Genomic DNA, 25,238 nt, shown 5'->3' with positions numbered 1-25,238 from the left:
CTTTGTCCAGCTCTCTGTAATGACTGCCTCGTTAGGCTGAGTTGTACTCATCCACCCTCCCTGGCCAGATACACCAAGCTGTGTGTTGTGGATGGCCCCCAGCCTCAGCCTTGCAGCTCTGTAAGACTAAGAGCCTGTGCGCTAGCTCTGTGCCGTGTACTGGGTGATAAAGTCAAGCTGTTCCTGTTGAGCGGGGGTCAGGGTCCTTCAGTCAGCACCCCGTCCCTGAACAGAGCACACAGGAATCCCCCTCCCCTTCTACACCACCTCCTCCACATCTCTTCTTCCCCTCCAGCACCTCCACCCTGACCCGACTGCATCCATCGCTCTCCCTCCCTCCCGCCCGCCCGCCCGCCCTCACTCTCCCAAACCCCAGGTCCAAATAAACCAGGTAGCGCGGCGGTTCTCCCCCTCTCCCTCCACCACCACCGTCGCCCGTGCCGTGTGCTGTCACTCCCCTCGTCGGGATCATTAATCAGGCCAGGCAGATTAGACTTCAAACACAAATAAACCAGCCCTGTGCCCTCCTCTTAGCTCCCCACTCCCTTCCACTCAAACTGCACTGCGTGACCTGTCCAGCTCAGCCCAGCACTTCGTAGTTCATCGCTCCCAGTACTTACAGGAAGCCATCGTCGGCTGAAGAGTGGACTGGGGCGAAATGGTGTACTCGACATGTTCGAAGACTCGAATAGAATGATAATTTATGTGACTGTTAAAAATCACGACAGTATGAAGGCAGTGAAGGGAAATAAACAAATGGCCTTATCTCAGGAGGCGATGACTTTGTGGGTTAAACTGCCAGTTGTATAAATATACAACGTTATCAGTCAGCTACAAACACCCTCATGGTCTCCATAGTCATTCAATAAGAGATCTCAAATAAGGATTAAAGGATTAATGCAACTTGAATGCACAAGGGCTTATTCTTTGTACACTGACTTCAGTACCCTATCGTTTCTTGAGAAGGCATGTTATTCGACAAAAAAAAAAAAAAAAGAGGGCAATACCGCCACCTTCAGGTTAATGTTGGGTACAACCACCACTGTGTCAATACTTCCCTCCATCTCTCCTCAAAGGGATTGGGTTGCCAGGCCCTGCTGGCCAAGGCGTCCCCACGTACAGACTGACAGAGGCTGTTATTGTAGTCCCACTGTATTCCTTTGTGCATTGGGGGTGATAGGGGGTGAGAGGGGGGAGTTAGCGCAGTGCTCTGGAGTCAATGGAGGCCTAAACAAGGCTGTAGCCAGGCCCAGACTGAGCCCTGTGTTGCTCGGCACCTCCAATGACAGGCAGCCGGCCCGCCCACTGTTTGTGTGTGTCCGTGGTGTCACCGCAGCGACGGCCCGGGGCCCATCCATCAGTGTCACCCAGGCAACGCATGTGTCACTTTCAAGACTAATGGACAGGAAGTACAGGCGGAGAAACAACAATATTTGCCGAATATATTTCAGAAACATTAGTTGCCCCGTTTTCTCTCTCTTATACAGTTCTGTTTCAACAAACTGGAATGGCCCATAATCCTGATTTATGAGCCTGTTTATTTAAAGGACGCTGCTTGTGTCTGGACATTTCACTAACCTGGATCTAGAACTCCCCAAGGCATTCAGCGTTGGGGGAGAAGAGAGTACAAACTAAACTGGATAACCATGACCTGGTTAGTGTGACAACTAGTCTAACCTGACACGAATGTGGACTTCTCCGGACACAGCCCCACAGGCATGACCTGGAGGGCCCAGCAGTAATAAGACAGTCAGAGTGGAGAGGAGGTGAAATAGTGCCTGGAAAAGCAGAGTCTACCAAGGGTTTTACATGGACCAGTCAGAGGAGTCTAGGAGAGCCTTAGAGAATGGAAACCAGAGACAAACGGTACATATCAAGCTATAACCCCACATATATGCATTGTAACTACTTCCCTGAATGCATCTCAAATGGCACTATGTTCCCTTTGAAAAAGTCCTACGGGACTTCATTGGTGCACTACATAGGGCAGTGGGTCCAATTTGGGACACATCCCCTGTGTCTGCGAGGAGGTTCTTTTCCTATGTGCTCAGGTGTGTTCAGAAAAGGGGGTGCTTAACCTCAGCAACCAGTAACCGTCGGGTCCAGCCCCGAGCGCTTGCTGATGTTGACTTTGGTTAGTTCCTCAGCGCAGGTGGGATGGATCCCCACTGTCTCCTTCAGGTGATTCATGGTGGCCCCACACCTGGAAACAGACAGACAACGTATTGATACTGCAGACGACGGTCGGACAGTATGACCCATTCTTCCATCTTTAGCGGACACTCATTAGTAACTCTGCTGCTGTACTGATAAAGACTTGCATTGTCAAATAAACACTAATGTAGTCTACAGCTTACACTACATGACATCCATTCATTTTCAATTCATAATTAGTTTAACATCTGCTATTCATTTTTTGGACTGGACACTTCTTAAAAACTAAACGGATCATTCTTCTTAAAAACTAAACGGCGTCCAAGTGTTTAATCTTCATTCGGAGTCCCTCTTCAACTTCATTAAAAAGAACGGTTGAGTTACCTGAAGCCCATTGCAAAGCCCTGGGTGACCTCTCCGGCATTGGGCCCAGTGAAATGCAGGCCCAGGATCCTCTGGTCCCCACCCCGCTCACACACCACCTGAGACGGTAAGAGAACAAACGGTGCCACTTCTGATCTTCCAGGCTACAGTACAAGGACAACATAAAGCTACACAGTCCTGTATGTGACACTGGGACGGTTGGAAGTAAGGTAGGACAATTCCAGTAACTTTCTCAAAGTCTGCGAGCTTGAAACTTCCTGGAACCAGGAGGGAATAAGAAGGAAATGTGGGTAGGGTTTCTGGAATACGATGGAATTTTGGGATCAACTGCTGGAATTTTCCACCCTACTCGGAGGCTGTTCTGACCTTTATGTAACAGTGGCTGCCATCTCTCTCAGCCACAGTGAATTCCAGAGGCTTGTAGAAAGCATGGTACACCTGGACACAGAGAAGAGGAAGGGGATGAGTCCATTAGTCCATAAACAATGGTTATTATCATGCCATTCCTTACTGTTACAGTAATGTTAAAATGGTTATTATCATGCCATTCCTTACTGTTACAGTAATGTTAAAATGGTTATTGTCATGCCATTCCTTACTGTTACAGTAATGTTAAAATGGTTATTATCATGCCATTCCTTACTGTTACAGTAATGTTAAAGAAAAATAAAAGAAAAAAGACAGTGTTTAGCCCTACGAGAAAGTAAGTACACCCCCTGGAAAGTTCCCGGAAATGTGCTGAAAGATTATAATTTGCAATTATTAATTCAACAAAAATGAACATAAACGCATTTTCCCAGTAAGGAAAAAAATAAGTACACCCATAGCTGGTGTTTTCAAACTTTGTCCGAGGGCATTCTTTCATGGATTGCCCGCTTTGAGTCCACCACAACATTTAGATAGATTTCCCTTTTCTTTGGAGCCGTTCAGTCATAGCTTTGCTTGTGTGTTTTGGATCACTGTCCAGTTGTAAGAACCATGTTCAGTTTAACTTTTTGACAGATGGCCACACATTCTCCTCAAGAATCCTCTGGTACAATATGGAATTCATGATTGACTCGATGGCAAGTTGACTCAGTGAAGCAAAGATCCCCAAACAATAATGCCATGACCTCTATGGTTTATATTTGGGTCAAGGTTCTTCTGTTCAAAGGCAGCGTTTTGTTTTTGCCAAACATGTATACTGGCATTGCAGACAAACAATTCCACCTATGATTAATCTGCCAGAGTAAATTGTTCCTGGTGTTACCCAGCAAACATCAGACCTGTCTTCATATTATTTTTTGAGAGCATTGGATGTGGCAAGAGAGGCCTGTAAATCCCTTGATGTTACCCACATTTTCTTAGAAACTATGAAAATCTTTTAGTGAACTTAGGCTGAATTCGGTAGTACAACCTGTCACATGTAGATTACAAGTGGTCCCTTGACCAGTGGAATGGTGTAATGCGAGTGGCTTATAATTGGCTTTGTAACCCGCTCCCAGACTCCTGAGTTAGGGAACGACCGATGTATTGCTGACATACCGGGGCTGATAGCCAATGGACTATAGTAGAAAATGCCCTGTCGCCAACATTCTTATGGTCTCTCTGATACTCCCTCTGTAACATGTCCAAGTTCAGTAGAAAGGAGGTCTACTGTCTACTGTCTACTCTAGCTGTGAAAACCATCAGCAAGCAACCTTGAAGATGCTCATTCTGTACTCTCCCGCCGTAAGTTAACATTACTGTTTTGAGAAATAGATGCCACAGTGACAAAATCGAATTCCTGTTCTAAATATACAATTTATTGAATTTAATAATAACTTGCAATAAGTTAAGTAACTAAATATAGCTAGCTATGTGATCAGATAGCATATATTATCCATCAATCAATCAAATGTATTTATAAAGCCCTTCTTACATCAGCAGTTGTCACAAAGTGCTTTTAGAAAACACCCAGCCTGAAACCCCAAGCAGCAAGCAACAACAGCAGCCAGGAAAAAGTCCCTACAAGGGTCTGAAATTTAGGAAGAAACCTAGAGAGGAACTAGGCTCAGAGGGGTGACCAGTCCTCTTCTGACTGTGCAGAGTGAACATTTTAAGAGTACAAGTTGTAATATGCCGTGGGGAGAACAAGTATTTGATACACTGCCGATTTTGCAGGGATTTAGGCCCACTCCTTCATACAGACCTTCTCCAGATCCTTCAGGTTTTGGGGCTGTCGCTGGGCAATACAGACTTTCAGCTCCCTCCAAAGATTTTCTATTGGTTTCAGGTCTGGAGACTGGCTAGGCCATTCCAGGACCTTGAGATGCTTCTTACGGAGCCACTCCTTAGTTGCCCTGGCTGTGTGTTTCGGGTCGTTGCCCAGCCATGACCCATCTTCAATGCTCTTACTGAGGGAAGGAGGTTGTTGGCCAAGATCTCGCGATACATGGCCCCATCCATCCTCCCCTCAATACGGTGCAGTCGTCCTGTCCCCTTTGCAGAACAGCATCCCCAAAGAATGATGTTTCCACCTCCATGCTTCATGGTTGGGATGGTGTTCTTGGAGTTGTACTCATCCTTCTTCCTCCAAACACGGCGAGTGGAGTTTAGACCAAAAACCTCTATTTTTGTCTCATCAGACCACATGACCTCCTCCCATTCCTCCTCTGGATCATCCAGATGGTCATTGGCAAACTTCAGACAGGCCTGGACATGTGCTGGCTTGAGCAGGGGGACCTTGCGTGCGCTGTAGGATTTTAATCCATGACGGCATAGTGTGTTACTAATCGTTTTCTTTGAGACTGTGATCCCAGCTCTCTTCAGGTCATTGACAAGGTCCTGCAGTGTAGTTCTGGGCTGATCCCTCACCTTCCTCATGATCATTGATGCCCCACGAGGTGAGATCTTGCATAGAGCCCCAGACCGAGGGAGATTGACCGGCATCTTGAACTTCTTCCTTACACAGCTCTCAGGTCTTGACCACTGTGGAGAGGTTGGAGTCTGTTTGATTGAGTGTGTGGACAGGTGTCTTTTATACAGGTAACGAGTTCAAACAGGTGCAGTTAATACAGGTAATGAGTGGAGAACAGGAGGGCTTCTTAAAGAAAAACTAACAGGTCTGTGAGAGACGGAATTCTTTCTGGTTGGTAGGTGATCAAATACTTATGTCATACAATTAAAAAAAAATGATTTTCTGTATTTATGTTGTAGATTCCGTCTCTCACAGTTGAAGTGTACCTATGATAAAAATTACAGACCTCTACATGCTCTGTAAGTAGGAAAACCTGCAAAATTGGCAGTGTATCAAATACTTGTTCTCCCCACTGTATATAAGCCATAATAACTAACTTATCTTTTTGAATATGCGATTCTAGTTGGGTTATCTTATTATATTAAGGCGGTGCTAGGATATCAGCCATCTAAACCATTTAGAACAAGCCTTATGTATCCTAACTGGACAGATTTACATCCCTGATGTTTAAGTGACTTTGTGTGATATGGTGATGATTCCCTTACTGTTTTTGAGCAGTGTAGTTACAATAGTGTCTGCTGATCTGACCAGCCGCAGTTGTGAACACAGCTATATGTACTGTTGATAGTTGGAAAATATTATTGAAGTAGCTAAAAGGAATTAAAGTTTGAGATAGCAGCACGTGACCAAGATAGCTACGCGTGTCCTAACAGTCATCACGGGCAGATTGTGTCAGTCCCATCCTAGCACCGACAGAATGGACTTTGTTGTGTAATTCTTAAAATAAATATAAGTGGTAATAGAATATTAGCAGAGCAGCCAACCTCCTGTTCATCATTGTGAAGATACACCAGTTTGACAACAAGCCATTTGACTTGCAGCGTACCAACTAGCATCTGATGATCTGTCCAACCGCTATTGTAAACGTACTATTGATGACCAGATAATATGATTTTCGTTATATAAAGAAGAAAAAGAAGCTCGTATTTATATGTCCGCACATGTTCCCCCAATGAAACATGGTCTCAGAGAATACGTAACAAGTTATACGTAAATCTGCGATTCCATATATCAGAACCAAATTCCATATAGCAGAATCGGATATGTTACCTTATGTTACCTTACAATGCGCACCCAAATAATATGTAACAAATTTACTAAACCATATCATATGTTACGAACTCTACAAAAATATATCATATGAAGTGATTTGGTTAATCTTAATACAGATTTATAATGACCAATTCCACAAGATTCCCCGTGCCTTTAGAGCTCACACACCCCCAAAACATCAGTGAGCCACCACCATGCTTCACAGTGGGGAGGGTATTCGGTTCACTATCTGGTTTGTAGACCTCTCTCCAAACATAGCGCTTATGGTTGTGACCATAAAGCTCTATTTTTATCTGGTCACTCCAAATTACAGTGTGCCAGAAGCTGTGAGGCGTGTCAAGATGTTGTCGGGGATATTGTAACCAGGCTTTTTTGTGGCATTGGCGCAGCAAAGGCTTCTTTCTGTCAACTCGACCATGCAGCTTATTTCTGTTCAAGTATCGTCGTATTGTACATCAGTTTGACAACAAGCCAAAAAGAAAAAAATTCTAAATCAATGCCATAATTTCTGCCAAGGTATACAAACTTATGAGCACAACTGTTGATTGGGGTCTGAATGAACAAATCAAAGGAGGAGTCTTTAGGTAAGTGTCTGGTTGGAACTCTAATGAATATAAACAAAAAACCTTGTCAGTTTTGTGTTAGACATAAAGGTGAATGCAACACATACCATGCCAAAAGGAAAGGAGATCTCAGAGGACACCAAGAAGAGGGTAGAGAGAGCACATCAGACTGGAGAAGATGGTTTGGTTACACTTGATTCAAATTTTTTGATGTATTTTTATGTGATGGTAAAGATAGGGGTGTATTCACATTATTTTAAGGAAATAGTTTTTCTTTCTCTTTTAACTGCGTGAATGGTTTCAAAGCAATTGTTTGTGTGATTCAATATTACTGAATTACCATTATCAATAAATGTGGTTGGAAGTTAGCATAGATATTCATGTGTCCATATAAACAAGCCCACATTCCAGAGGGTGTACTGACTTCACATGATTATATATGTCCATAGCAGCATTTTACAAGTTTGTTTTAAAAGAAGGCCATAGTACAATCTTTAATATGTTTTCACAGCACTTTGCTAATATCATAAGGTACACGTCAAAATCCACTTTCATGGAGTGTCTTTAATACGGAGCCAGGGAGCTTGTTGACACAAGTCGCCGGCTGGGCCATGCACGCAGCTGTTAGGACCCGTGGTGCTCCTCTCTTGCCATGGTGCTTTAGATCACACAACATCTGTTAGCACCTGATACACACCTCAATCAGGCCCTCTGTTCACCTGTCAATCACACAGCGGAGTGAACCAGCCAGAGCTCTCTATGTGCAGGTGTTAGCAGCTCGCATACTGAACACGCACACGTGCACACGTGCACACACAAACACACTTTCTACTTTGCATGAATGTATAAAGTAGTAGACACCTGCATTCATAATCCCATAAGAGATTTCCCAACATACCTTGCCAAACCTCCATTCATTTCTCAAAGCCTCTCGAAACCAAAAACACTTAAATCGATCAGATTTGAATCTCGGCTACCATGTTAGTGGTTTATGGTTAGGTCCACGGTACCTCGATGGAGTCCTTCCCATGTCTGCTCTCAGCCTCCTCCTCCGACAGGCCTACACAGCCATACTCCAGCGGGGTGAACACTGTGGTGGCAACCTAGAGGCACACCAGAACCGAGGACATACACAGCATTGTGATATTTTCCATTAGGAGAGACAGACCCACTAACACACAAGACAGACAGACCCATACTACAGGCCTGTTACATCTCCTCCAGTATCTCCTACCATACTACAGGAAGTGGTTTCAGAACAAAGCCACAAAACAGATACAGATAAAGATAAAATGTCAGGCCAAACAATGGGCATTTAAGCCCTATGGCTGTCATTAAGAATGGGTTGGAATGAACATTTGCGAAAGGGTGCAGACGTGCAGCATGTCTCGTTAAACCCCCATGAGTCAGTGCAGGCCCCATAATCCAAGGAAAAGACATTAAAACCTCCATACACAGAAGGAACACTGATTTAATGCAGTCAAACAGAAGCCTAAAACAAAGACTTAAAAGGCCTGTACAGCAAGCTGCAGATAGATGGCGGGAAGTCATGGGTGTGTGAGACCAAGGTCTAAGAATACATGTCCCGACAAAACCTGACAAATCTGTCCCCAGAATGTGTTTTAGCTGGCCCCACATACATATTTACAGTATATTGGTTTAGGGAAAATATACCACCAAGGTTTGTTTTAGCCATTACAAGTTGCACGTTTTGAGCACTATGTAGAAGTTAAGTTTGGCGCACATGTAAAAAATAAAAAGTCCCGCTCCGTCACTGACTTTAACTAGCGGTTACTTCTCGCATTTTCTGATTGGCTCAGAGGTCACAATTAGTGTCTAGTGATTGACCAAGGCCAGTCGCTAAAGGTTAAGCACTAGCTGTGGGTGGTCAACGAAACAGCACGAGGTGAGTAAGTGATTGGAGATAAGACGAATGGCGAGTGATCACAATGGCTGCTGTGTGCCACCACTGTTAGAGGACAGGGAACATGGATGGCCCGGTTTTTGTTTACCCACAAGGATAGAAAAGCAAAGGTTTGTGCATGTTGGCTGGGCGTTTACTCACGTTGTCATAGTTCATGAGCTCACTGCTCTGGCCTGTGAGCCTGCGGGCAAGGAGCTTCCCAGCCTTAATGGCAGTCGGGGTCAACTCAGGGCGACCCTGGAATCACAGAGTACAACGCTAATGAGTCACAATGAAACAGACGGACAGACACAGGAGGAGACAGAGAAATAGACCGTGTTCACATGCAAGAGCACTGTAATACAGTGTGTGCAATTCAATGTGCACACAAAAACATGCAGAAAGACAGGCAGACGGACTCAGAGAGACGAGAGAGAAGGACCTGCTTATAGGCTTGAACATAACGGTGACATTGACTAAAGAGGTTGTTTAACTACGTAGGATAGTGAAGAACTATGGGCCCCAGTCCATCCAACGGACTGTTAACCACAACCACCCGCTGCTTCAGACTACCGAAATGAACATATGTTTTGTTGTATTGCACATTTGCGTAGCTGTTCTAACAGTTTATCAGTGTTTGGCTAATTGTCATGTTTTGTGTGGAACAGTAACTGCTGCTCTGGCATAAGTTAAATGGGATCCTTATAAATAAACAAATGAGGATTACCGGTATAAAACACTGTGGCTACGCCCCCCCCGACACCCTGCCCCCTATTTAGCACACTTGTTTCAACTACCTCTCCGGCCAAAGTAGTGCACTCCACTAATAAAGAACATGGTGTGGTTTGGGATTCGGTCTATGACTCTGGCTGTTTGCCAGCCCCTGTCATCTGGACAAACACACCTACATACACTAACCATCCAGGAAATGGCAGAGCCGCAGGGTGAATTCTTTGGGAAAACATGACTTATGTCATCAGCAACCTGCTAAATTGCTGCCGCTGAACATCCTGTTGTCCAACACGGCTTATTTTGGAGCTTGAGGTATATGTGTGATATTTGAGTAACTGTTTACACACCACCCGGTCTGCGTCATAGCACTGCAGCTCTTGTCAGTCCACAGGTGCTCATCAATGTCTCAACACAAAACGATGCTTGGTTTTGACATCGACTTAAACATCAATCCACCGCCTTTTAAAGAAGTCTCCCAGTATGTGAAAAGATGACAGGCATAAGAGTGACTCATCAAAGGCCTGTGCCAATCTAATTGTCTGAATAGGCATGTTTCTGACATAATTTACTGATAGAAGTAAAGAGTATTGTGGTGCAGTGGTAAAATAATGCAAAAATAGGTTACAGCTGATATGCCTCAGATAGGTGAGTGTCGCCTTGGTAGTGTGGATTTAATAACGTCTTCATACGTTCCTGAAGCGGGGCAGATTAGTTTATTAAGGCTGTTTTAGACTACGTTGGGAGGATGAGAGCGGACACCTACCTCACCGATATCACCAAAAGCGTAAATGTTCGGCACAGATGTGGATTCGTCAGCACCCACCAATATTTTCCCAGACTCCTTATTGAGCTTGATGCCAACTTTTTCCAGGTTGAGAGTTTTGGTTTCAGGGGCTCTGCCTATGGTCAAGCAGAAGAAAACACAGTCAGTCATATTACATTACATATAAAGAGAGAGGGGACTGGATGGTTAAGATATAAAGAGGGAAAAAAACAACTGCTGCTCAGTGTTCATAACACCTTCCAAGGATTTGGCAAGATACTGGGTTTCAGTTAAAGGCATGTCTTGCTACTCGCCATCCCACAGAAAAAGAGGCAAATCTTATCCAGCAATTTGAAAGGAAAACAGCTGCATAGCTGGGATAGCAGGAGAAGAGGAGGGAGGCCAGGGAAGCTTGTCTCTTGACAGAGGTGTGAATAATGGAGCAGGCAGGGGAGAGGAGGGCATCCCATCAGCCACCTGGGGCCCTGCGTGCCATTTCTGCCACTTCATGCGTGACAGCTGACTGACGCTCTCAACGCCTGCCCATCGAAACCACCATGTTGCCATGGTGACAGAGCGCCAAGCACCTCTGCCAGGCCCTGGGCAAGGAGGCTCTCCTCCTCCCTCCGCTTTCCCCCTCTCCACCCCACTTCACTCCCTGACTGGGTAACACAATAAACACCTTCCCCCTTCTCCTCCTTGGTTGGGCCCAGAGGTACCCACGTAGATGCTATCGGACAACAAGAATAACAAACCCCCAAGACCCTCTTCCTGGCTGGAGCCGGGGAACAACTTCCTCCCTCGCCACTGTATCCAGATCTGGGGCTGGGAGGGCCAGGGGACCTGTCCATTAGAGAACGGCAATAAAGCTCATAGAAGTTCTTTTCCTGGATGAGTTGCACTAACAGACCTACACAGGACCACCAGTGTTCTACTATGGATGCACAAATCTCTCTCCATGTCATGGCTTCATTTATTCAAAAAGGTCTTTGTACCAGTGGGACAGAAAACTGGACGCTTACCAGGAGCTAGTCAGCAGGCAGCCAGTCCATAGGCCTTTAGCATCTTGTGTGTCGTTGGTATTTAAACCCTTTTCCTCACAGAAACAGTTGAACCTTTACAGCTCATCCTACCAAGCCACAGTCCTGCTGTATCAGCCAACACTAAGCGTGGAGTCAGTAGGATCTCCTAGACTCCCCTCGGCTCTCCATGCATAGAATAATCCACTACAGCCACCCAGGTCTGGCCTTTCCTGCCTCTCAGGGGTTCTCTGTCTGGGGTTGGAGCGCCACAGATCCATTGTGTGGCGTGGACACAACAACAGAGGTTCTGCTGATAACAGCCTTTAGTGAGCGTGGAGCCACACACTGGGGCCATGACAGCCAATGACAGCCAGGTCTGATAGGAACATGCTGAACAAAGACTGTTGTGGCACACAGAGGAAATTTCAAGACCCACTAGCTAATTAGCCACAACAAGCCATCTGGCATGACTTGAAATGAGACCAACTATCAGTACAATCAAGTAAACATAGAAACGAGTATTTTTGGAATATATACAGTACCAGTCAAATCTGGAAACACCTACTCATTCAAGGGTATTTCTTTGTTTTTACTAGCCAATGAAGCTGATTGAGAGAATGCAAAGAGTGTGCATAGCTGTCATCAAGGGAAAGGGTGGCTACTTTGAAGAAACTAAAATATGAATGTATCTTGATTAGTTTAATACTCTTATGGTAACTGCATTATTCCATACGTGTCATTTCATAGTTTTGTCTTCACGATTATTCTAGAATGCGAATAAAAAAAAGCCTTGATTGAGTAGGTGAATCCAAACTCTTGACAGCTACTATATTTTTTATCTTCTCAAAAAAAGGGTTTCTGAGAAGGCACGCAGAATGACATGAGCAAAATATCATTGTATCGGATTCTGCACGTTGGCTCCAAAAAAGGCGTCACAAAACCTTTTCAATTCTTATGGATGTTTTCCATAGACTATGTTTTCCATAGACTTCAACCTCTTTGGAGTCACTCGCTCCATCAGAGAAGGTGCGAGTGAAGACTAATGTTGTTTGATCAGAGGAAATATGCGATTTCCGTTTCTGTGCTATTGGCCACCTGGTGTTGGGTGTGGTTCTGAGGCAGGATGGATTCAGGAAGGCAGCGTCTGGAGAAGGACGTAACCCAGCTATAGCTACAGGACTAGAACAGATACTAACTCTCATCCTTTACTCGGAGCAGCTCCCTGGTCCCAAAGTGTGCACCTAAATCACTGATTTAAAAGCATTCATCAATGCAAGTGTTATTACTGGCTAGAGGGAGTTTCCCCCATTGTTAAATCCATGAAAGGAAGTATGCACGTGTGTGTTCGTTGAAGAAAAACGGTGGATAAGGGAGACCTACCCACAGTCTTGCACAGCTCCACTGAGGGCAGACAGACTCACTCTGACCTATAGTGTAAAGGCACATTAGGGAAATAGGAAATGGAGAGAGGCCCACTCATAACTCCCATTCAGTCAGGCAGACAGACAGACAGACTTCAAAGAGCAGGATGTGGATGAGAACCCCCAGGGTACAGACCACAACACTCCAACCACAACTCTAAGGTAGTCATGTACTGTGGCAATCAAAAGGGGAAAGTAATTCCAACACATAACCCGACAACACATGGATAAAGCGGGGCATCCTTTAACCCCAACTGGGCGAAAGGCGAGGGACCAAGAACAATGAAGAATGTCTATCCACCAATATATAACGACTTAATGCAAATATTGTTGTTGCTGCCAAATTCCCATTCCCAGTGAGTCTCAAGGTCTGGTTATTTTGAGAGTAGCCAGTGGACAGACATTGTGCCTGTAGGTCCACATTGTGAGAACCCAAGTTCTTTGAGTGCAGCAACCTGCCAGGGAGGGAAGAGCGTAATGTCTCCCAGAAGGTCCTCCACATCCTGGTCTCTGTCACACGCACAGAGAGAAACCCACCAAGGCCTGGCACGGTACGACCACACGGCCGGGGACACACAGGGGTGGAAAGTCAGATTTTCGGGAAATGCGTCGTCTTTGGGAACATCTCAACACAAATAAACGCTGGCTGCCCAGCCAGGCGGAAGTTCCCTCCATTGTGCTGGGTGGCGGAATGAGAGAAATGACATAGTGTGATGAAGACAGAAATGGGGGTCTAGTGGGTGTTCTGAGCGGCAGACGGACAGGCCTGGCCGCACAGTGACAGATGCTGCGGGGTGGTTGAGGTGGTGTGGCCGGCCAGGCTGGTTTCCGCAGGGCTGGCACGGCGGGCAGGAAAGCCCAGAGCTGAGTGGGAGAACAAAGGAGGGAATGCAGTGACCTCGTGCCTGGGTGCATCCTGCACCACTCAGTCAGAACCCGGGACCCAGAGCAGGGCTCGGATGATTAACACTTCCCTTGGTAATTCCATCAACTTTATTACCTTGTTTTTTGGAGTTGATACCCGCTCGGTTAGCTGACGCTGCACTCTATTGTGGATGACAATAAAACAAATGGCTGCGAAGGACCTGGGGTGCGTGGGGTCGCGACTAGTGGATGGACTGATCTGCCCTGGTCCTTGGAAGATAACTCACTAGATGCAGAGGACATGGATGCTGGGGCGACTGGCTGTAGTTTAATGTGCTGTGAATATGGCTGTCATTTAGGTGTTTGTCTGTATAGGAAGCAGGCTCATGTAACGGGATGAATGAGTGGGGGAACACGGTGGTTCTAGAGTCTGGGTCATAACCTGACGAGTAAATCTTGTGAAGATATATATAACTCTTTTGAGTCTGGGAAAACCCTTGATAGTTTTCCATAGTCTTCCAAACCTTTTAGGATTTAATGAAATATCTACCACTATTAGATTTGAATTACTAATCCAACAATGGTTAACTGTCTGACCAAGAAAAAGGGTTTGGTCTGTCACATTGTAGCAGGCACCTGGGAAGGCAGTTTATAGAGGACAATTACCCTGAAACATCTGCAGGTTATATTGCAATGTACTCATTTATTCCCAACCCTACCATCTCTAGTAGGAACTCATGGAAGACAAATATTTCAATTCATTTGGAATGTACAACGAAGTAACGAATGAAGGGTCTAGTGTAATCATATATCCTGCAAAAATCTGGAGGAATAAAATCAAAACATCAAAGATTTGAAATGCTCACTTTAAGCTTCAACAACACTAAAGCATATTTAATCCCAATAGTTTTTTTCAGTGGCTATTAAAAGGCACATCAAATGTTTAAAAAAGAACTTTGTTGTTGACAAGCATTTTCAGTGGTTTGAATATGGATACCTGTTTGAAGTGTCCTTTTCCTAAATGAAGCATTATAGAGGTGGATACATTAATAGACACAACCAAAAATAAAGTATATCACTGATATTAAAAAAAAGGCAAATCTTCTTGGGAAAAACGAAGGCTTCAATGTTTATGAGTGACGTTGCAGATGGAGATGGTAAAATAAACAGTGTATGGAAATGTATCATCAATCCCTCATTTCCCATTTAGTCTATCGTCCACAAATACTGGCACAAATTATTATAATAAACCACACTGGGAAAGATAGACTGATTAAAAAAAAAGACTATGTAACAGTATGTGACAAACTTGATGTAATATTTTTTTTTAAATCAACCACTACTAAAATGGTGGTCATTTTTTAGAGTAATACCGTAACTGCCTCGGTCTCTCGACACCCACTCACCTATGGCCCACAGCACAGAGTCAAAGCTGTCCTGCTGGTCTTGTCCTGTCTGTCTGTCTGTCCAGGTCACCTGCAGCTTCCCACATGACAGCTTGGCCACTCTTTTAGGGACACTCTTCCAGCAGAACTTGGTGCCATAGGCCTCCATGTAATCTGTCACCAGACCTGCCATTTGCTGAAACACACACACACACACACACAAATAACTTGAGATGGAACAGCTGAATTCCCTTAACAGCACTGTCAGCACTGGGAAAAATATCATACCAAACGTACACTTGTAAAAGTAAACCCCAAATATCAACAGTAAACAGCATAATCCATGACTCGGTGAGCAGTGATCATTATACTTTGATCTATATGCAACTAACTGTGATTAGTTAACCAACAAACATTAGTACATAACCAACACACATAGAGACCAAGTATCTGCAGTGTGATCTATGAAGCAGACAGTACCTGATCAAACCCACGGAGGGGGACGCTGCGCACCATGACCGTAGTGTCCAGACCCAAACCGGTCAGGAAGCCGGCACACTCCAGGGCCACATCTTCAGAGGTCAAGGAAAACCACACGACCGCACCACACAAGCACAACGACGGAGGAACCATGTCTGTCCTTATCACAGCAGGTCAGACTACTGACCAACAGGTACATAAGGCAGAGATACTGTGAGTGACAAGAGGTGACTCTGGGGTGATCCGTCCAGAAAGAAAAAGTGAAAGGTGACGCATGAACTGCATTTTACCTTTATCTGTCTTGAATGTGGGGGGCAGGCAGGACACATACTGTACAAGTTATTCGCACAATATACAGTGTAATAAGTGATTTATGTCCTAGTCTCTGTTAAACCAGAACTAAAATGTTGCCTAATGTGTCTGATGCTCGATTAAGTTCGGGAAAGTAGCGAAAGAACAATGATTGGAACAAGAATGCAGAGCCCCACCCCTCTTTGCAAGTCACGAGCAAGTTCATGGATATAATTTCCCCTCCCCTTCCAGAATTCGTAAGATGCCAACACCTGCGAATTCGTGATTTGTCTAAAGCACCAGAATGAACGGCGCTTGTTATCTCATGCATCCCACTGCATCATGACAGATGGACGGTACCATTTGTATTTACTCAGCCTGTCCACCAGACATTACTCATGTCCAAGTGCACTGGCAGTCAGAAGGATACAGCTGGCACCAACCACAAGTCTGAAAAACAAAAAAATACATTCTTCTTACATGTTTTCATTGAAAAGGTCTTGGAAGGTATATAGTGGAGGTACCTCAGCTTTCAATAGGATGCACTTGCAAGACATTTAAACATCTAAACAAATGATAATGAATTCAGAGAAAACAGGGGAACTTGACACGGAAATGTTTGCTCCGCATCTGGGCAAATAAGAAGTGGTGAGAATGCTGTTTGAATGTCAAAGGTCCCGCTACTCCAAAGTAGAAAGGGAGATGGAGGGGGAAAGAGAGACAGAGCAAGCGTGCACACACATGAGAGAGACGGGATGTCGGAGTTGGTGTGTGTGCTTGTGTGTGTCTCTGTGTGTGGGCCAGGTGATTCACACCTCTAATCCCGCCCTGAGCTCGGCTGTAGTGAGTGGAGCTAATTGCTAGCGTTCAGGCTAATCCCTACGGATGGGGTGTGCCGTGTTTCCGTGTTCAGGGCTCAGTCCACATATTATCCCGCTGAGTGATGGCCATCAGCCCGTCACCCGCGTGGAGCCCCAACCAGGCCTTCCCACCTCAGGGCTTCCTAACCTGGCCCGGGCCCTGACAGCCCAGGGAGCCAGCAACGCCCCTCATGCTAGTGCTACCCGCTAAGAGCACCAGTACCCGCTCCTCCTGTCCAGCTAATGCACAGCTGCACTTAGTGCACATTGTGAGGTGGCTTAGAGAGGATTACACTTGGGGCTTTAGCCTGATTCCACGCTTTCATCGCTGAGGCCGAGACGTCATCTTTCCCTGCCTGCCAGGGTCTTTACTTGGTACTGTTGCCTATCAGAGTGTCTATGGGACATTTCTGTTCCCCTTCATCTGGATGGCGGCGTCTGAAAGCATGGGTGGAGGTGAAGGTGTTTAACATATGTACAGCTGGTGCAGCCTCACAGGTGGGTGGGGACTTGAAGGGGCTGACTGCCTTGCCTGTAACTCCAAGTGTATGGGATCCAGACAGGACCAAGTAACACATAGTTACTGGACTCCACTGAATTTGGCTATTGGGAGACACCTACAGCTAAACAACGAAGACAATACAACCACGTTTTACGGAGCAAAAAAGCCACTCCAATGAATATAGTAGGTCTGAGTGTCACGGTTAAGAATGTGGCACTGACTATCCCTCTCCTAACCTTGGAGCGGACTTCAGCAGTCTAAACAAGAGATAAGCCAGTCAGGATCCTCCTGCGCCTATGCTTTGTTTGCTGTAATAAAAAAAAACTCACAAGTTCTCCTAAGAGGGGAGACTTCTGTGGGCAGTAGACTTGATGTGAATCCAGAGATGTGGGACGCAACCTCAACTCCCCGACACCATTATGACTACAGGACAAGAAAGGTTACAATAGGTTACTGTCTCACTGGATGCTCCTTGTCAGCCCAGACTCATTTCCTCTACTGCTATAGACAGTGAAAAACTAGAACATGTTTTAAGCCTAGTTCCCGGCCAGTTGGCACTAGACAGAACAGATTTTTCATGGAAACATCGACCTACAACTGTGTTGCAGAATGATATATAAGAAATACATATACCATGAACGTACATCCCTTACTTCAATACGACAAATAAAACATCTGTTTACACTCATGTCTACCCATCGTGTGCGTGTGCGTGTGTGTGTGAGTGCGTGCGTGCGTGTGTGCGTGGGTGCCCGCAAAGTGCTCAAAGCCCCTCTGAAGTAGACATCAGTCATCTGGAGCTGTTCACTACCTCCGCCAGCCTGTCAACCCAAACGCCCGTTCAAACCACCTGCAGAGCTGACAGCTCAACAACCAGTCAACAACAGCTCCTCGACACACGTTCTGGAGAGACATGGGATCGCTCCAGCAAAAACGAATACATAGCAGCCTTAGGACAGGACCACAGCAACAGGAGGCTCCCAGCAAACAGCCACACCACGCTGAACAGACCCACCAGTTTCCCGGATCCTGGTGCTCTTTCTGAGGCCTCTCGAAGGCACCATTAACAAATGTGAGAAAATGTGTGATAATTGCTCAGTAGATATGCTCAGAGGCGAAGAACAGTGGAGGGAATACACAGAGCAGCACTAGGAAGACAATATATTTCATGAGTTTATATTGCCCTCTAGTGGTCGAGTGCACAGAGGAAAATATTGTATTCCTAATTAAAGTGGAGAGGGAAGGGAGAACAAAGATGTTGTTCCCAAAGAAGAGGACAGATGTCCATTGTAGGTTATTTTCATACTGGATAGTACAAGGCTTTTGGAGAGTGGGTGACTAAGATAATAAGGCAGCTCCCCGTCTCTTCCCTGGTGGCGCACAGTACAGTTCCATTACAGCCACTACAAACAAACTCAACCTCCATTTTATGCCAAGAGGAAACGGTGCGGAGAGGGCAATTAGAAAGGCGATGACAGGATATAAATGACTGGATTAGAGATGTGTTCAGCCAAGGTCAGGACACACACAGACACACACACTGCTAAACTGAGTTAGGAGGAGAGCGTGACCGAAATGTTTAAGTGGTCCTCCACTGAATAATCACTGACCCGTCTTTGTACGTGCCACAGCTAACTTCCGATGCACAGTGTTAAGTGTGTGTGTGCGCGTGGTTGTGTTTCACAAATTGCACCACTCACGTCTTGCCGGGGGATTCCTTCAGCCAGAAGATATCATCACTAGTGATACTGTGCTCGATCGCTCCAGGGACCTGCAACACGGCAAGTAGAAACAGGTAAACAACTAGACCACTTGTACGTTTGAATCATTTACGGTATTTCCCAACACCGCTTCTGGCAAGACGTGACCTCAGCTGGGAGCATGGAGGACAGAAGGCATGGAAAGCTGGCTGCGTTTGTTATCAGCAGACAGTGAGCCACAGCTTGGGGTAAACCACGAGAAGGCACCGCACTCCCGGAGTCCCAAATGGCACCCTATTCCCCACTAAATGAATCTCTGTGCACTAGCGGTTGAACAAACAAGTGGATAAGGCGCCGTCTGGGGAGCCATCCCAGCCTCCCTTCACCCACAGAGACTTGTTCTGTCCCACTCCGTCAGCAGCTGGGAGGATCAGTGAAAGAGACTGCTCTCCCACCCGTCTGTCTACATGGCAAGGACAGTATGCCGGGGGAAGGTATGGACAGATGTAGAGGAAGACAGGTTCGTACTCACATGCGTGGGGTACTTTGGCCGTCCCCCAGTTGCAATCACAATGTTCTTGGCAGTCAGTGTTGTCTGCCAGATAAGAGGAAACAATTACATCCGCAGAAACAGGAATATGGCCATGTTGACACGACATTCCTTCTAAAGTGGCTGAAAGGATATGGTTAGAAAGTCAAATGTTTTCATTAACTCCCAGGTAGAATTTGTTTTACCTCTTTTCCCGTCTTGCTTAAACCCTGGACTGTGTGCTCGTCCACCAGCCTTCCTTTCATGTTTAGATACGTCACCTTCCTGTCAAACACATTATGACACAATGCATACACCAAAGAAAAACATGTGTGACATTGTGCAAAGACAGGGTTTGGCAATGTTAAGCATGTCCGCTCTACACAGTTAAAGCAGTTTTCTAGTAAAGACACCATTTGGCAGAAAGATAACGCCTAGTTATTTGAAGCTCTTTTCTTTGAAAATCAGTGCAGTAGATATGACATTTGGTTGTGTAATGTGAACATCAGTAGTGAGAGTGTGGGCACACATTCACACACAGCAGGAAAACATGTGATCTGAGACCTGAAGATAGTGTCTACTGTGTACCAACAGGCCGCTGGGACTTGGATGCCAATCCACAGCCATGCCTCAAATCACTGCTCAAGAATCAAACAGAATCTCTGATATACAGTGGGTGTAGTGATGCCTGTGTAAAGTCACTGCTCAAGTATCCACAGAATCTCTGATATACAGTGGGTGTAGTGATGCCTGTGTAAAATCAATTCCTAAGTATTCCACAGAATCTCTGATATACAGTGACTGTAGATAAGGCTGGGTCAATCACTTGTCTTGTAGCTGGACACGGTGGCCCCAGTTCAGGGATCTGATGTGGTTCTGCACAGCCTCTGCCATTGTCCTCCTAGGAAAAGTATACCAGAGGAAAAGTTAAACACTGTAGAGCATATAGCTGTGATAAGACAAAAGAAAATCATGCTAACTTTCACTATGACAGTGCACATTATTTGGCAAACATTGAGCGCTGGTTTGGTTCTTACATTAGCCAGTAAACATGAGGATGCCGATAAAAAAGGAGGAACATTCTTTGATGAACATATTTCACGTGTCATTTAAAACATAACAGCCACCATGTTTTACTACTACCAAAATCATCCACAGGTCTACCTGCAAGACTACCACTAGGTGGTAGCATATATCCTTAAACGGTCAGTGCTGAATGCTTATAAGCCATAGAGATGAAAATAGGTCTCATCCGTGTAGCATTAGCAGCACCATTTAGGTCAATATGATCTATGTTAAAGGAGTCAATTTATAACTGATTGAATGCTCCCTCCTGATCACCCAGTTGTAGTGGTGATGAAACTACGACCATGTTTGGACGCCAGGAAGAGGAGGGGCTTGGCAGCAGTTAACCAGGGGGTCCGAATCAAAGGGTTTAACGGGGGTCCAAATCAAATACCAACCCGCTCATCAAGACGGGTAAGCCAACTATGGAAGTCCCACCTATGTGACTACACTGAAATGGATGCCATCAATGCCAAGGTCCAGGCTAACAGTGTTTCCCCGAGTTTTGACCTATGACCTTCCATATGTTACCAACACAAAACATTAGTATATCCCTCTAACTCCATGTTGGACTGTGGGCCAATGTGCGGAGCTCTCTCAATCAGGTAAAGCAGGGTAGAGCTTATGTTACAACGTCACAGTAAGGCCAGAGAGCTGGCCAGAGAGCTCTTCCCTAACTGAAACACTAGATGGAACTTTGTGGAATAATGTGGGTTCAAAATCTTAACCTTTCTGACATTTCTGAAAAGACATGAAGAAACAGGAGCTTGTGTTCAACATTTGCTGCCCGAGCCAGCACATCAACATTTTCGTGAACAGTCAAACTATGCTGGCTATCAGTAAAGATAGTCTTGTTCTATCACCAGCAATGGGGATCTTATGTGCTTTAAATTATTAATGATGGTTCACTCATTAGTGCTACTGCCTGTGCACACTTTAATGCATGGGTGCCCCATATTCAATAGCTTACTAAAAACCTTCAACACATTTTTACTAACATACATGTGTTGTTGTTCATTTCAAAATTGAAAATACACTGTTGCAAGGACTATTCTGTTTTTGTTTGGTTAAGGTGATATGATGTATATGAATGCCCCAGGATCTGGCCATGCATCTCTTAGATTTATAACAAAGAGACATCCTATAACACATCAGTTTATGGGGGGGGGGGGGGGGGGCTCCTCCCCTCAGACTCTGCGTGACATATGCCATTCACTCAGACGGGCCTGCGCAGTCTGTCTGTGCAATACACGTCACGGAAACTGACAGACATTTGGAGGCCAACGGGTGCATGACATCCATTCTGATGCATATATCCAAGCAAACCTTTTCAAGCAGTTTGACCCATGACCCTCAAAAGGCCTGTGCATGGCGTGTTTCCCTTACAGATGTCATCAGGATCGCCAACCTCACCGGTAAGGCGAAAGACATGCCAGCATATGTTTATCTATAACACTATATTAGGGCAACGCTATGCTCAAATTACACAGGAATAGAGCGGACTTATGATTCGATCTCAAAACTGTCTTTCATGTAGTGTCCCTTATATACAAGAGTGGAGCCTGGTATCTTATCTTGTAACATACAGTATTTGCTGTAGGGCCTGAAATGTATTATAATGTTGGGAATACATTTTAAATCGCAGACTGGAGGGGTGCTGAGCATTAATACCACATTTTTAACCCTGGTCTTTTCCCCTATGCATACAAACAATTGTAGCAAATAACACTGTCTTTACATTGTATTTTGACATTAATGAATGATGCTCTAGATGTTAGAAAAGGTTTGATTGGGAGCCTACAACCCAACTGTATTGTATTGCTCTCAATTAGATTTACCAGTCATGTGAGATGGGCCCGGGGACTTGCCAGCCATACTTCTGGGCGTCTTTTAGAGCTGTGCCCAGCAGAGCAGCCTGGTGCATGAGCTTCTTGGGAATGCAGCCCACGTTCACACACGTGCCACCAATGCCCCACTTTGTACCTGGAAGGGTTGCCTTAACATTAGACTAGGACCATGGTTCTAAGGACAATTAGTCTGAACCAGGTTGCCTGAATGAAATATAACTTTTTCTCTAAAAGCCAGAATGTTAAATACAATTATAATTAAATACACTTTATTGGTTGTCAGAACTGTTTGTCTTTTTTGTCCAGTAGCATGTGGAGATTAAAGCAAAGCAGTAGTAACCATACTTATTGGTGCATCTGCCAGTGTGTTGCTCTTGGCCTGTATTTCTGGTCTGTATTTCCAAACCACTGATGTGATGAACAACATCAAAACAGTTCCTCAAACCCAACCAACAAAGTCAGCCCCCTCCCAATCAGTGGGAAGTGCCTGAGGTTGACATTGAAATAGAAACAACAGGTCCAAGTAGGTTGAATAGTCTAAAATCTGCATGTGGAAATGTTGTCTAGTTTAACCTTCTATATAAGAACAAAATCAGCAAAGAACAGGCAAAGTATGTTAAAATCAAATTTATTCAACATTCAGACTTCTGATAGAAGGATGCATAATACGCAGTAACAAAAACGCAGTTTCTTTAGTCTCAGATAAGATATAAGTGGTTTACCATTTGAGTACAGCTGATTACAATGGAATATACAGTCAGAACCAGTTACTTACCTTTAACTGACGGCTCCACATAATCTAACACAGCAACTTTCTGTCCTAGCTGGGCAGCTGAAAACAAAGTACATTAGGATGTGATCAATCCCCAGTCAATTATTAAACCATAACACATGTCACAGCCAGTAGTTCTAGTAATAAAACATATGAGGTACATAATATGACTATTACGGTCTTCAATGACAAACAGTAAATGTAATAGTAGGCTAATGCTGGCTAAGGCACTTACCTTCTTTGGAACAAGCCAGACCCCCTGAACCACCACCAATAACGACAAGATCATAATCAAATGTCCCTGTAACAAACCACACGCCTTGCCATTTAATCTCTAATATTAGGGAAATTATACAATAAGAAACACAGCTAAATGTATGCATGGAGTTATTAATCTACAAACAAAAGATGACAAGGGCATTTGATAATAGCACTCAACCAAATACTCTTCTTACTGATAAGAAAGTCACTGAGTGGTTGTTTGGCACTGTTAGATAGCTCAACTAAAGCTATACAAGCTGACATTCAATAGCCACTGTAGCAATAAAAAAAACTGTGAGACATTCAGCCGAAATCAATTTCTCAAGATCTGTCAGTACATGGAAACAAGCCCCCTACCCGTTAAGTTTCTCGTAATAAATTGAATGCAGTTAGTGCGTTTCCACCGGTATCTGCCTCTACAGAACGCTGCCATTTTTCATTACAAAAGGACCTTCAGAATAATAGCTGCCTGGAAATCTGCCTGCTTGCTTTTAAACGCAGACATTTCACAGACGCAACGTTGTCAAATGTAACCAGTGCGGGTGAAGTTTACCAAGTAACCAATTACTTCGGTCAAATTGTAATAAAGCTATTATTTTAAAACATTTGTACTTAAAATATGGGACTTTTGCCACTAAAATAATACTTATAAATTACGATTTTGGATTGCATGTGTAATATGTTGTTTATAGGCTTACAATCTGTAAGTAAAACACTCATTCCTCAGTTATCATGAGATTCCAAGTTTGAAAGCGAGCGGTTATGATGATATGGGCCACAAATCAGCAAGTATGAGATACTATTACACAATTTTCTGAGATCTGTTTTGGTTCGACAGCGGCACTTTTACACCCAGTCGTCAAAAATGCGTAACTCATATTTAGCTTAAGTAATTAAAACTGGCTTAGGAATGTGGGAAGCAATTAAATTGAGAAAAAACGTAATTAAAGAACAATAAAATGATTTATGGTAGGAGACGAAGATAAATGGCGCCAAGAGTGATAGAATGTCTTTCCAGAAAGGATTCTTATTTCAATGAATTTGATCACGAGTTTTCAATGAGTATTACGAAACTATTTGACATAGCCAGCCCCTTATTACTGTGTTGTTGAAGAACGATCATTTACCCACCTATCCACCACACCCAGGATCACTGCTCTTGACATTCTGTTTGGTGCTATTATGTACATGGTCATTCTACAGCATCTATTGCACCTGTAACATGAATTACCACGGCAATATTGCACTAGTGTACAGTTGTTGGTGATATTATTTATAGTCATTCTATTGCGTCTTTTGCACATCTGACATTTCATCATTGTTCTATTGAACTACAGGAAATAAAATGACTAGCTGAATGCCTAAACCAGGTTAAATCTAGTGTAAGACTCTCATTAAAAAAAAAATATATTACTTGTTTACTTTTCTTCATATATATTATTTGTATTCTGTTATACTACTTACCTGCACTGTTGAGGTTTTTGGAAACTAAGAATTTCATTGTCAATAATGCTATTGTCATTGTGTAATTAACTTGAACTTGAAACATTTATATAGATTGTACTATAAATGTATTCAATGCAAACTAAATAATGATAATCAATTGCATCATGTCATTAATATTTTATTTGCAAGCACACATATTTGTAAGAAACAATACACAGATGGCAATTAAGAGAATGGCTTATT

At 44.3% G+C, this 25,238-nt stretch overlaps 1 protein-coding gene across 1 annotated transcript; it reads right to left on the bottom strand.

Annotated features, from left to right (window-relative positions):
- Window positions 1-352: 352 nt before the first annotated feature.
- Window positions 353-23,997, bottom strand: txnrd2.2 (thioredoxin reductase 2, tandem duplicate 2). Its single transcript, XM_010876593.5, has 17 exons — window positions 23,907-23,997; window positions 23,524-23,589; window positions 23,292-23,348; window positions 22,508-22,652; window positions 20,431-20,505; window positions 19,811-19,889; window positions 19,608-19,670; window positions 19,076-19,146; window positions 16,444-16,463; window positions 15,723-15,814; window positions 15,264-15,438; window positions 10,551-10,687; window positions 9,218-9,313; window positions 8,163-8,255; window positions 2,905-2,976; window positions 2,539-2,636; window positions 353-2,203 (listed from the first exon to the last, which is right to left on the bottom strand). Exons 1-17 carry the CDS (start codon window positions 23,980-23,982, stop codon window positions 2,080-2,082), a joined length of 1,539 nt encoding a protein of 512 aa, XP_010874895.1. The 5' UTR covers window positions 23,983-23,997; the 3' UTR covers window positions 353-2,079.
- Between the last annotated feature and the right edge of the window lie 1,241 nt (window positions 23,998-25,238).

The sequence above is a fragment of the Esox lucius genome, chromosome 13 (genome assembly GCF_011004845.1).
Source record: "Esox lucius isolate fEsoLuc1 chromosome 13, fEsoLuc1.pri, whole genome shotgun sequence".
Lineage (NCBI taxonomy): Eukaryota > Metazoa > Chordata > Actinopteri > Esociformes > Esocidae > Esox > Esox lucius.
Note: the sequence above shows the minus strand (reverse complement) of the source record. Positions and strands in the feature narration are given on the sequence as shown.

Excerpts from the sequence above, each read along its gene's own strand:
- txnrd2.2 (XM_010876593.5), bottom strand. The coding sequence starts at position 23,982 with ATGGCAGCGTTCTGTAGAGGCAGATACCGGTGGAAACGCACTAACTGC. Across the intron at positions 22,653-23,291 it reads TGTGGAGCCGTCAGTTAAAG|GTACAAAGTGGGGCATTGGT; the intron begins GTAAGTAACTGG and ends CAACCCTTCCAG. Across the intron at positions 10,688-15,263 it reads CTCTGTGCTGTGGGCCATAG|GCAGAGCCCCTGAAACCAAA; the intron begins GTGAGTGGGTGT and ends GCTTGACCATAG.